Source organism: Lithobates pipiens, unplaced genomic scaffold (assembly GCF_037356315.1).
Source record: "Lithobates pipiens isolate NorthernLeopardFrog02 unplaced genomic scaffold, aLitPip1_a1.2 Scaffold_13, whole genome shotgun sequence".
NCBI classification, from domain to species: Eukaryota; Metazoa; Chordata; class Amphibia; order Anura; family Ranidae; genus Lithobates; species Lithobates pipiens.
In genome coordinates, this window is record NW_027507718.1 from 541,398,989 (window position 1) to 541,412,727 (window position 13,739).

At 50.0% G+C, this 13,739-nt stretch overlaps 1 protein-coding gene across 1 annotated transcript; it reads right to left on the reverse strand.

The window, feature by feature from the left end:
• Positions 1–283: 283 nt before the first annotated feature.
• LOC143975779 (E3 ubiquitin/ISG15 ligase TRIM25-like) lies at positions 284–12,977 on the reverse strand. Its single transcript, XM_077478307.1, has 2 exons — positions 12,789–12,977; positions 284–2,595 (listed from the first exon to the last, which is right to left on the reverse strand). The coding sequence occupies exon 2, from the start codon at positions 2,591–2,593 to the stop codon at positions 983–985; it is 1,611 nt and encodes a 536-aa protein (XP_077334433.1). The 5' UTR covers positions 2,594–2,595; positions 12,789–12,977; the 3' UTR covers positions 284–982.
• Positions 12,978–13,739: the final 762 nt, after the last annotated feature.

Genomic DNA, 13,739 nt, shown 5'->3' on the forward strand with positions numbered 1-13,739 from the left:
CACTATTGTCTTTCTGATTCTCCTCCCGACCAACCAGGAAGCCGGGTCCCGAGACCCGTCACCCGCTTAGCCGAGAGGAGAAGCAATCCTATTGGCCGCCTAGGTGGAGGAGGGAGGAGACACACGGTGGAAGCCGCCTTGATGCTGAGAAGGAGACGCAGGGGAAGCCGCCACCTGCTGCCCGGAGGAAGTACTACCCGTGCCCTAAATGGGGTAAGTGCGGGGCTGGTGACCCACCGACCACTCTGTTCACCTACATATGTCTGAAACATTGTATCTCTAACCTTACAAAACCCCCTGTATGTAATTCCCCGTCCGGTGCGGCATTACCTTACTGGAACCATTACCAACCAGAAAGGTATCTCGCTCATATACTCCACTTTCGACTTAAAAAAAGACCTTTGTCAAATCTAACACACACCCCCCAGTACCGGCTCCCCCCTGGCATGTACAGGTGTATCTGTATCTCTATCTGTATCACAGAGTGATATAGTTCAAGCGTTTCTTTCTTTTAATTTTGATGATCATGGCTGACAGCGAGTGAAAAACACAAGATTCTGTATCTCAGAAAATTGGAATATTACATAAGACCAATAAAAAAAAAAAGGATTTTTTTTTAATACAGAAATGGCGGCTTACAGAGAAGTCTGTCCATGTACATTATAGTATGCACTCAATACGTGGTCGGGGCTCCTTTTGCATGAATTACTGCATCAATGTGGCTTGGCGTCCCAATACTTTTGGTAATAAAATAGTGCAATAAGTCTCAAAAAAAAAGAGAGAAAAATAATCTTTTGCTATGCGAAGTACGTAATAGATATGCTTGTTCCTGGTCGGTGACACACCAGTTGGTGAAGTGAGGTTTAGGAAGAAGGTGATGGCCCCCCGATGCCTGAAGCTTTATAAACAAATCAGCAATGTTGTCCTCTGCTTCCTACTATTGGCCCCCCCATGAAGAAACTCCAGTATTCAGGTGGGTTTCTCACATTGGATTCCCCCCAGATATCTCTAGACTACCTCCCACTCCCCATACATATAACACAGCATGGAGGGGCTCAGTGAAGGTGGTGTGGATGGTGTGGAGGTGTCGGATCGGGTCACCCCGATCGTAAAAGGAGATCCGCCCGGCCTCATAATCCAGTTCTATCCGGACTCTACAACTGGAGATCTTGTGGCGTAACCGGGTCTTCTTACTGTCGTGTATTGCTAAGTACCGATCGCACCACCTCCCCACAGCCCAGGACTTCTTATTGTACCCAATCAGTGACTGATCTCCACTTCTGTCTATACTGGGGTAACACATCCCGACTCCCCATTCACCCGATCTCCCAACATCCACTACCCAGGAATGTCGCCCCGAGGAGAAGCTCTGTCTGCTCATCACCTGAGAAAAATCCAGAAATCTCTTTGGTGTTTCTGGCCCGTGGTGGCGGTGAAATGTCCAGGAAGCGGACTTCCTGTCATTTGATATTTCCAGATCATTAGCAGCCGTGCTCACGTCCAATAATATGCTTGTAACCCCCGACACCCCCGACGTTTGCTGTACAGACCCAATATTTGGTCCTCCAGCCTGGCAATGTGAGCATCGCATGGTAGGGGAGGGTTGGGAATGTCTACTGGATGGTTCAGCATTGATGTGGCCTTTGCCCTTTGTAGTAGAACATGGATAGACATGTGTGCCTGGACATTTCTCTACATTTTCCCCAAACATGGTATCGGATAAACCTGTGTGTAATGTGTGTGAGACCCCCGCCACATCCAGACCCCCTCCATCACGTCTCTCTCTGTCCTCGTCATCTCCATCCTCGGTGTCACACAAGTCCTCTGGGTCTGATTCCTCACCATCTCCATCCTCGGTATCACACAAGTCCCCTGTGTCTGATTTCTGTAGGACAGTCAGTGGATCCCTCATAAGGTCTCTGAACAGGGCAGTGACTCTCTTGGTTTCACCATCTGCTTTTCCTTGCACTTCCCTCCTGTGTTCCTGCAGACTCTGGACAATATTGTCCATCTCCTCTCTCATTTTTTGCGCTGCATTATTCATGATTTCCTCTCTTTTCTCAGATGCCTCATCGAGTGTCTTCACCTGGTGACCTCCATCCAACCTGCAGGATGCACAGATACAGGTGGAGTCCTCAGTGCAGTAATACTCAAGGATCTTCTTCAGGACTAAGCATTTCCTGTTCTCCAGGGAAGTGGTGGGGTCACACAAGACGTGTTCTGGTGACTTGCTGTGGACTCTCAGGTGATCGTCACACAGAGAAGCTTCACACCTCAGACAGGACTTCACAGCAGGTACAGGGGTGCGAATACAGTAAGTACAGAAGACCCCGGATTCCTCCTGATCTGACTGAGCAGACAGGAAATTCTCCACTATGTTACGCAGTGTTATGTTCCTGTGCAGTGCAGGCCGTTCCTGGAACACCTCTCTGCATTCAGGACAGGAATATCCCCCAGACCCCTCCTGTGTATTCAGCACACTATCAATGCAGACCCGGCAGAAGTTGTGTCCACATTTCAGGGTCACAGGATGCGTATAAATGTTCAGACAGACGGGACATTCCAGATCCTCCTTCAGATGAGAAGACGCCATCGCTGATAACAGAAGAGTAAAGCGAGAAGATTAGACTCTGTCAGCTTTTTTTCAGAAAAAAACAATGTACAAAGTCTAATAACACATAACAGTCATGCATATAAAAATATAAATTATAACAGGACTGCGCTACCAATCACTCACATATATAAACCTGTGCAGTAACTCAACCACTTCAGAGAGGCCCGGAATGAAGAGAAAGAACGACAAATTATTGAAGGGTTGGGCATGACAAGTGGGAGAGGAGAGACAACAAAGAGTTCATTTGGAGAAGGAAGTAAAGGGGGGGGGAGGGAGGTGGAAAATTAACTAAGAGGGAGGAGTGCTATAAAAGAAGGAGGCGGGGACTGCCCTTATCCAGGACGAGGGGGGGGGTCCGGCCATCGGAGGTGAGGAGACGCAACACGCTCGGAGGTCCCGGCCTCCAGAGCGTTTCTCTCCAGGCCCCTCCAGCAGAGCTCAGCGCCACATTAGGAGCCCGTTAGCGGACCCGTCAGTTCCCCCGGCAAAATGGGCAGCAGCCTCAGCCACCGGACAGACTGGGCGGAATCCTCGCCAACAGCGGGGCTACGGGCCGTAATGGCTCCCGCGTCTCGCCGTCTAGGCCTGAGACCAGGAAGAGACCAACCCCCCCTCTTCACATGTTGCAGACAGGGGGGAGATTCGGCAGGGGAGAAGCAGTGCCACGGCCGTGGGGCAGCTACAAGACACTGCTGGCAGTTCGGCGGCTCAGAGAGGACAGAGGGAGACGGGCAGGGCCTAACAGAGAAGCCATGCGTACAGGCCTGCTCAGTGAGGAGTCAGAGGGAAGACACACGGAGAGGAGGCAAGCTGCAGCAGGGCCAGAATCCACGGCCTCCAGGCCTGCTTCGCCTGGGGGGCTACTGACGCAGATGCTCCCAGCCATGGAAGCACGGTCAGAGGGGGAAATATTGGGCTCTGAAGAGGAGGAGAGACAGGAGATCATGCCGCCAGGAGACACCAGAGCAGCGGCTATGGGGAGCAGGCCCGGAAAGTCACCTGTTATATCAGCTGGTGATGTGAATGATGTGAATGATGCATTGTGCAGGTTGGTAGGTGTGGGGGGAGGGGGGCTCACGAACGTAGGTGGGGTCAGAACAGAGGCCACTGTGGGGGTGGCGTCTGGCCCGTGGGTGGCAGACAGCACGCCTGTCGCCTCTGGGACACGGGAGCCATTGCAAGAGCTTCTGGGGGGGCCTAAGGGATTTGATCCAGCACTTTGCAGGCAGCCAAGTAGTGCCACCACAGGTAGCACCGTGGATTGGGGGGGCAAGCGGAAAAGACAGGAACTGAGGGGACCCCTGGGGTAACAGGGGAGCCCATTGCTACGCCAGCGGCAGGAGTGATGGTGAGTACAGTGGTCGGAGAAAAAGCGGGGGAGCCTGCAGAGGGGGCAAGAGCAGATGTGGTCAGGATAGCGGATGCTGCAAAATGCGAAGTCTATGTCTGCTTCGAGGGGCCGTTGGGAGCCCATTTGAAGCAAGAGGTTAGAGATAATATCGGAAAAGGTGAGTATGTGGAAATCTTCTCACTGTTACCCCTGGAAAAATTCAATTTGGATAGGGTGAAACCGGATGATTCCAAAAAAGGAGGATGAGGAGAAAAGGAGGTATCGGTTGATCCCTAGGACATTTGTGAATTGGCTACAGGCGTTTGCCATCATGGCCAGTGTCATAGGTGAGAAGAACCCACAACGTTGCTCGGCATTGTTCTGCTATATGGACGCCAATAGGAGAGGCTCATAGAGTGTATGGGTGGAACGCGTGGCTGTGGTATGACGAGCAGTTTAGGCAGCAGAGGGCGGTTTGGCCAGCTCTCAGGTGGGACCATAAGGATATCAGCCTATGGATGCATTGGATGTCTTCTGCTAGGGCCCCAAACCATTTTTTTAAGGGGGGGGGGGGGGGGCGGGAATCACCCACCCCTGAAATGCCGGCCGGAAAGTAATGGGGGGTGTGTTGGCAATTCAACGAGGGATCCTGTAAGTTTGGGGGTCCTGTAGTTTCAAGCACGAATGCTCCGGGTGTGGGGGGGAATCACCCCTTGTCCCATTACTTCAAAAAAGGAAAACGGGCAGGGGAATTTGCTCACAAGAGGGACAATGCCAGTGAAGGAGGTAAGGATGCGGCCTTTTCTAAATAGGTACCCGGATAGGGAGGTGGCGAGAGTGTTGGTCGAGGGGTTTTTGGAGGGTTTTAGGATACCATGCTCCCTAGCAGTGTTACATCCTATGGCAAAGAATTTGCGGTAGGCACTGCAGAATCCTGGGGTGGTTTTGGAAAAATTGGCCAAGGAGGTGGTGTTAGGGCGCATGAGCGGGCCGTTTGCAAACAAGCTGCTGCGGGATTTAGTAGTGTCACCTTTGGGAGTGGTGCCTAAGAAAGAACCAAATAAGTTTAGTCTTATTCACCACCTCTCGTTTCCAAAAGGGGGGTCTGTGAACGATGCTATAGATCCCGAAGCTTGGACGGTGTCTTATACATCTTTTGATGTGGCTGTTGGATGGGTTAAGCACTATGGTCAGGGGGGCACTCATGGCAAAGTCAGACATTGAGTCGGCATTTCGCTTGCTACCAGTACACCCGGACAGTTTTTGGCTGTTGGGGTGCTGTTGGCAGGAGGAATTTTGCGTGGATCAGTGTTTGCCCATGGGTTGCTCCTTTTCCTGCTCCAAGTTTGAATTGTTTAGCTCATTCCTGGAACGGGTGATACGGGACATGTCAGGTTTGGATTCGGTGATACATTACCTGGACGATTTCCTGTGCGTGGGTCCTCATTCTTCCAAAGTGTGTGCGATTCTCTTGGAGACATTGCAGCACATTGTGGGTAAGTTTGGTGTTCCGTTAGCGGTGGAAAAGACGGAGGGCCCGATGACAAAACTGAGTTTTTTGGGCATTGAGATCGATACCAGAGCTATGAAGTGTAGGTTGCCGGGGGACAAGGTAGAAAGGGTCAAGGTGGACATCAGGGAGATGATGGAGAAGAGGAAAGTGCAGCTCCGGAGGTTGCAGTCCTTGTAGGGTAAGTTGAATATTGCATGTCACATTATTCCGATGGGTAGTGTTTTTTGCTGACGGCTGTTGGCGGCTACAGCGGGGGTACCCATTTCATCAGACTTACCAGGGAACACAAGGAGGACTTGAACGTTTGGCACACGTTCCTGGAAACGTACAATGGTCGATCGGTTTGGATGGAGGGGCCGGTAAGTAATTTTGATCTAGAGTTGGTTACGGACACAGCGGGATCTACTGGTTACGAGGCTTTCTTTCAAGGGCAATGGAGCGCAGAGGCTTGGCTGGAGTTTTGGGTGGAGGCAGGTTTTACTCATAACCTGGTACTGTTTCCAGTGGTCCTGGCTATGGAGTTATGGGATACAGCATGTCAGAACTTAAAGATCAGGTTGCACTGTGACAACATGGGGCTGGTGAAAGTCATCAATCGGATATCCGCATCATCTCAGCCGGTGATACGATTGCTGTGCCACCTAGTGTTGCGTTGCTTACAGTTTTTCTATATGCTGTTCCTATCCCGGGCATTGACAACACGCTGGCTGACTCCTTGTCTTAGTTTCAGTGGGACGGGTTCAGGAAGCTGGCCCCAGCTGCAGAGAAGGAAGGGATTCCTTGCTCGGGGTGGCTTTGGGAGATGGCCTTGGAGTCGTGCGTGGGATGGATCAGGAGGTTGGTAAGTGGGTCGACCTAGGCGGCCTATACCAAGGTATGGAAAGAGTGGTTAGCTTTTACACGGCTGGCGGGAGCCAAGCTGGGCGGGCACGAGATGCGGTTGCTGGTGGTGTATTTGGCTTCCAGACATATGGAGGGAGGGGGGTCAGTGTCCACCATTGAGCGTAAGCTGGCAGGTTTGTCCTTTTTATGCAAGCTTCAAGGCCTGACCGATTTCACTAAAGGCTTCTGGGTAAAACAAACGCTAAAAGGGTATCAGAAAGGATCCCTCTCAAAAAGATACGAGGAGGCTGGTCTCATTTTCAATACTGCTGGTCATTTGTGAAAAATTAGGTGCTGTGTGCCCTTCGGGTTATGAGGTCATTTTGTTTAGGGCAGCGTCTTCTATTGCGTTTTTTGGAGCATTTCGAGTGGGGGAGTTGGTGAAAGGAGTAGAAGGGGGTCTGCTGGTACAGGACATGGATTTAAGCGGGGATAGGGTGGTGCTGAGGTTGCGCAGGTCTAAAACAGATCAGAGAGAAAGAGGAGGTGAATGTGCAGCCGTTTACGTTGCCTGGTTTGCAGGTTTGCCCGGTAAGGGTGGTGGAGGAATTTTTTTTTAAGGTTCGACCGGTTGGAGGTGGGCCGTTGTTGTTGCATGGGAATGGGACCTTTTTTATCTAGGTATCAGTTCATTGCAGTTTTGCGTAAGGGCGGCGAGGATGGATTGTAAGCAATTCGCCTCACACTCCTACCGTATCGGGGCGGCTACAGAGGCCGCCAGGTGCGGGTTGGATGAGGCAGCTGTGAAGAGGATTGGGAGGTGGGAATCCAGCAGGTTCCGGTCTTATGTGCGCCCTCCATTGTTAAATGATGAAATAAAAAAAAAATATATAAAAAAAAAATGGGAAAAGGTTTCATTTGGGGGGGTGTGTGTGTGTGAGATGTGGATATTTTAATTCGTATCGTGTTAAGACATGTACGGAGCTGTATTAAAAAGGAAGCGCAGGACATACATGACAGGGTGCAGGGAAATTACTGGGCTAGAGAAAAAGGCAGCGTGGGGGTGGTTTAGGATGCAGGCGTACTTACCCCATTGGTGGATGGTCACAAGGGGGGAGGAGTGTGGTTCTTTCTTCCATGTGCTAGGGTGGGGCAAGTCAGCAGTTGGGGGTCAGCAAGCGAGGAGAAACGTTCCCGCCCGCCCTCCCTATAAATAGATATTGGTTTGATAGGTAGTGCTGTCGCTACAGGGTGTGGCGTTGGGTCCTTGACGACTGCTATATATATATGGAAATATATATGTAGAAATGCATGGGTCATTTGAAAAAGGTTGGGACCCATGCCAGAGATGGAGTCATTGTGTTTGGGCTGGTGTCAGTCCAGATTAATGGCTAACATGTTTGGGGGGTCTGTGGTCAGTTAGTGAGTCCTCGAGGCAAGTTTGGCGGCTGGGGACAGATGCTGACGAAGAGGGGATCACAGGCTCAAAATAATAAGGGGTCGTCAGGGACCAGCCAAATAAGCACTTAGGGTCTTTTGGGTAACTGGAAGTTGTTACAAGTTTTGTATTGTTGAAAATATTTAAAATAAAGTTTAGTTTTTTATTGTTATTTAACCACTTGAGACCCGCGCTATAGCCGAATGACGGCTACAGCGCGGATCTCCTTTTCCGGGACTACGTCTATTGACGTCGCCCCGTGCACGAGCGGCCTGCGCGCTCTGTGATCGGCGAGTCTATGAGACTCGCCTGATCACCGATCCGTGCAAGGGGTCGATCCCGACCCCTTATCACGTGATCAGCTGTCAGCCAATGACAGCTGATCATGTGATCATGTGATATAACGGAGCCGGTAATCGGCTATTATTCCTCCTCGCGCTGTCAGGAGAAAAAAAAAAAGCCGAGCCCTGCTAGTGCCCACCTGCCCCCTGCCAGTGCCCACCTGCCCCCTGCCAGTGCCACATTAATAAAAAGTAAGTGCCCCCTGTCAGTGCCACCCAACAGTTCCCATAGTGCCACCCATCAGTGCCCACAGTGCCACCCAGCAGTGCCCACAGTGCCACCCAGCAGTGCCCACAATCTGCCTCAAAGGTGCTGCACCCCAGTGCCACATATCCGTGCCCATCAGTGTCATCTACCAGTGCCCAGCAGTGCCGCCCATCAGTGCCCAGCAGTGCCACCTATCAGAGCCACCTATCAGTGCCACCTATCAGTGCCCATCAGTCCCATCTATCAGTGGTACCTATCAGTGCCCATCCGTGCCACCCATCCGTGCCACCCATCCGTGCCACCCATCTGTGCCACCCATCCGTGCCATCTTATCTGTGCCCATCTTTGCCCATCAGTGCCGCCTTACCTGTGCTCATCGGTGCCGCCTTATCTGTGCCTATTAGTGCCGCCTTAACTATGCCTATCAGTGCCCACCAGTGCAGCCTATCAGTGCCCACCAATGCAGCCTATCAGTGCCCACCAATGCAGCCCATCAGTGCCCACCAGTGCAGCCTATCAGTGCCGCCTCATCAGCGCACTTCAATGAAGGAGAAAAATGACCTGTTTGCAAAATTTAATAACAAACTATTAAACATGATTTTTTTTTTGCATCTTTTTTTGTTTGTTTAGCAAAAAATAAAACTCCGAGCTGTAATTAAATACCACCAAAAGAAAGCTCTATTTGTGGGAAAAAAATGATAAAAATGTCATTTGGGTACAGTGTTGTATGACCGCGCAATTGTCATTCAAAGTGCATCAGCGCTGAAAGCTGAAAATTGGTCTGGGACTGAGGGGGGTTTAAGTGCCCAGTAAGCAAGTGGTTAATAAAGGCCGTTGAGGCCATTTTCATCCAAGCAGGTGTCCGAGTATTTATTTTAAGGTTAATAGTCAAGGTTTACATGTATTGTTGGGGAAGTAAGTTATCTGGCTACCCTAGTCATGTCATTTAAGATGGAGGTCAAATACTCTTCGTCTGGATCTTGGGGCATTCTTTTGTCTTTTGGGGGGCCGGAAGAGCGGACGTTAGGCCAGAAGGCAGGCAACTGGGGATCTTGCGGAGGGAGGCATGCATTAGGTGGCTAGGAATCCCAGGAATGGGATGGAGCAGGTTAGTGCCTGAAGTGGAAAATTACGCTCGGCTAGATAGGCCACCGGATGTGTTGGTGCTACATGTGGGGGGGGGGGGGGGGGGGATGACTTGGGGGTCAGATCCACCAAGGAACTGATTTCTGATGTGAAGTGTGATTTTTTGACACTTCGAGTGGGTTTCCCGGGGATGGTATTGGTGTGGTCCGACATAGTAGAGAGGACCTCATGGCGTATGACGAGATTGGTGTTCAGGATCAACAAGGCACGAATTAAAGTAAATAAGGCAGTGGGTAAATTCATTGTTAGAAATGAGGGATTGGTAGTGAGACACATGGAGTTGGAGATTAACGTGGGGATGTACTTACGAGGAGACGGAGTGCACCTTTCTGTTGTAGGCATTGATTTATGGACACTAGGTCTCCAAGATGTTATTGAGCGGGCCTTGTGGGTGGGGAGGGGCCCTTAAGGTTAAAGGGGTCATTCTTTGTTGGCTGTTGCGGTGTCTTTGGTCTCTGATGGTGGCAGAAAAACAGATGTGATGGAAGTGGTGGGGGGCTCATCGGTGGTATGTGCCCCTCTGGTGTGTTTCCAGGGGAAGGGTAGGCTGGAATATGGGAATGGTTGCACTGCGGGAAGGGGGTTGTCTCCGAGCTGATAATAAGGCTGGAGGCCTAGTATGGTGAAATATGGCCCCGCAGTGTACTGGTGGAAAGTTTTAAAATGGAAAGTGTGAGGTTCGGGGTGCCATCAAAGACCAACAGACTGGGAGTTAAAAATAAAAAGGTTGTACATATTTATACATATGTTGATTGGAAGTTATTTAATATTGGATTTAATAGTTTATTAATAAAAGGCTGCTATGGTCAGTGATACTCCAAAACTCCTGTGTGGTCTATTCTTTATAAAAGGGGGGTAAGAAAAGGGGAGGCGAAAGAAAGGGGTTTTGAAGCATAAAAGGGGGTTATGGAGAGTTGGGGATGTCCAGCTGCAGCCTGAGAGAGCAGAATACAGGGTGATCTGCACTCCGCTCTGCCTCTCCCTGTAGACTTGAAGCTTGTTTTGGTGCACTTGAGCCAGTGAAGTTGCTGCCTCTTGTCGTGCTGTCTCTTTTCTAGATTGGGCTGTCTCTTTGCTGGACTGGGCTGTCTCTTTGCTGGACTGGGCTGTCTCTTTGCTGGATTTGGGCTGTCTCTTTGTTGGATTGGGCCACCTCTTTGCTGAATTTGGCTGTCTCTTTGCGGGATTTGGGCAATCTCTTTGCTGGATGGGACTGTCTCTTTGCTATATCTGGCCTGTCACTTTGCTAGATTGGGCTTCTCTTTCCTGGACTGAATTGTCTTTTTGCTGGGCTGGGCTGTCTCTTTGCTTGATTGGGCTGTCTCTTTGCTTGATTGGGCTGTCCCTTTGCTGGACTGGGTTGTCTATATACTGGATTGGGCCATCTCTTTGTGGGACTGGGTCATTTCTTTGCTGGACTGGGCTGTCTCTTTGCTGGATTTGGGTTTTCTCTTTTCCGGACTGGCCTGTCCCTTTTCATGATTTGGGCTGTCTTTTTGCTGTACTGAACTGTCTTTTTGCTGGACTGGGCTGTCTTTTTGCTGGACTGGGCTGTCTCTATGCTGGATTTGGGTTGTCTCTTTACTGGACTGGGCTGTTTCTTTGCTGGATTTGGGCTGTCTTTTTGCTGTACTGGGCTGTCTCTTTGCTGGATTATGATGTCTCTCTTTTGGATTGGGCTGTCTGTTTGCCTGGATATGGCGCTGTCTCTTTGCAGGATATGGGCTGTCTCTTTGCTGGATTGGGCAGTCTCTATGCTGGACTAGGCTGCCTGTCTCTTTGCTGGATTGGGCCATTTTTTTTCTGGACTGAACGGTCTCTTTGCTATATTTGGCCTGTCACTTTGCTGGATTGGGCTGCCTCTTTCCTGGACTGAACTGTCTTTTTGCTGGACTTGGCTGTCTCTTTGCTTGATTGGGCCATCTCTTTGCTGGACTGGGTTGTTTATTTACTGGATTGGGCCATCTCTTTGCTGGACTGGGCCATTTCTTTGCTGTACTGGGCTGTCTCTTTGCATGATTCGAGCTGTCTTTTTGCTGTACTGGGCTGTCTCCTTGCTAGATCGGGCTGTCTTTTTGCTGGGCTGGACCGTATCTTGGTTGGATTGGGCTGTCTCTTTGCTGGATATGGAGCTGTCTCTTTGCTGGATATGGGCCTTCTCTTTTCTGGATTGGGCTGTCTCTTTGCTGGATATGGGCCATCTCTTTTCTGGACTGAACTGTCTTTTTGCTGGACTGGGCTATCTCTTTGCTTGATTGGGCCATCTCTTTGCTGGACTGGGTTGTCTATTTACTGGATTGGGTCGTTTCTTTGCTGGACTGGGTTGTCTATTTACTGGATTGGGCCGTCTCTTTTCTGGACTGGGCCATTTCCTTGCTGTACTGGGCTGTCTCTTTGCATAATTTGGGCTGTCTTTTTGCTGTACTGGGCTGTCTCCTTGCTAGATTGGGCTGTCTTTTTGCTGGGCTGGACCGTATCTTTGTTGGATTGGGCTGTCTCTTTGCTGGATATAGAGCTGACTCTTTGCTGGATATGGGCCTTCTCTTTTCTGGATTGGGCTGTCTCTTTGCTGGATATGGGCCGTCTCTTTTCTGGACTGAACTGTCTTTTTGCTGGACTGGGCTATCTCTTTGCTTGATTGGGCCATCTCTTTGCTGGACTGGGTGGTCTATTTACTGGATTGAGCCATCTCTTTGCTGGATTGGATTGTCTATTTACTGGATTGGGCCGTCTCTTTGCTGGACTGGGCCATTTCTTTGCTGTACTTGGCTGTCTCTTTGCATGATTTGGGCTGCCTTTTTGCTGTACTGGGCTGTCTCCTTGCTAGATCGGGCTGTCTTTTTGCTGGGCTGGACTGTATCTTTGTTGGATTGGGCTGTCTCTTTGCTGGATATGGGCCGTCTCTTTTCTGGATATGGGCCATCTCTTTGCTGGATTAGGCTGTCTCTTTGTTGGATTGAGCTGTCTCTTTGCTGGATATGGGCCTTCTCTTTTCTGGATTGGGCTGTCTCTTTGCTGGATTGGGCCGTCTCTTTTCTGGATTGGGCTGTCTCTTTGCTGGATTGGGCTGTCTCTTTGCTGGATTGGGCTTTCTCTTTTCTGGACTGGGCTGTCTCTTTGCTGGATTAGGCCGTCTCATTGTTGGATTAGGCCATCTCTTTGTTGGATTGGGCCGTGTCTTTCTTGGATTGGGCCATCTCTTTGTTGGATTGGGCTGTCTCTTTGCAGGATATGGGGCAGTTGAAATGGTCTGGCAGTGCCTTTGCTTTGCTTAGTGCTGGATATTTCTAATGTTTTCTGCATTTTACTACATTGCTTTTTATGAACAAATTCCATACAGATTTCTTGTATAGTCCCCTAAATGATACTTAGTTACCTGTTCTCTAAAGGGGGCGTGGCACGGAGGTGTGTAGGGGTGGAGATAAGGGGTCCCACACATGTGAGGTATCGCCGTGGACATCCGATCGTGGTAATTCCAACACCGGAACCTCCTCTGCAAATATAAAGTGGTGACTTGTAAAGCCTTTTAAAGCAATTTTAAGGTATGACATGTTTGGTATCTATTTACTCGGCATAATATCATATTTTATATTCTACCAAACAACTGGGCGTTATATTGTGCTTTTGTTCATTAAAATGTAAAAAAGTGTATTATAGCCAATGAAATTACGTTTAACAAAATCGCTGCGCAAATACTGCGTGACATAAAAAAATTGCAACACCTGTCATTTTATTCTCTAGGGCCTCTGCTTAAAAATAAAAAAATAAAAAAAGAAATAAATAATGTTTGGGGTTCTAAGAAATTTTCTAGCAAAAAAAATGAACAAATAAATGCCCCGAAAATATGAGGTGATTCTGCGTAGCCGACCCGACTCTCGCAGTACATGTACACTGTGCTAAGTTGTACACAAATGTGCTAAGGAGGGTATTTGGGCAGTGGGGAAGGAGGAGGGCACCTGGGAAGTGTGTAAGGAGGAGGGCACCTGGGCTGTGTGTAAGGAGGAGGGCACCTGGGCTGTGTGGAAGGAGGAGGGCACCTGGGCTGTGTGGAAGGAGGAGGGCACCTGGACAGTGTGGAAGGAGGAGGGCACCTGGACAGTGTGGAAGGAGGAGGGCACCTTGGAAGTGTGGAAGGAGGAGGGCACTTGGGCAGTGTGGAAACAGGAGGGCACCTTGGCTGTGTGGAAGGAGGAGGGCACCTTAGAAGTGTGGAAGGAGGAGGGCACCTTGGAAGTGTGGAAGGAGGAGGGCACCTGGGCTGTGTGGAAACAGGAGGGCACCTGGGCTGTGTGGAAGGAGGAGGGCACCTGGGCTGTGTGGAAACAGG

Bases quoted from the DNA above. Each gene is read 5' to 3' on its own strand.
- LOC143975779 (XM_077478307.1), bottom strand. From the start codon at position 2,593: ATGGCGTCTTCTCATCTGAAGGAGGATCTGGAATGTCCCGTCTGTCTG.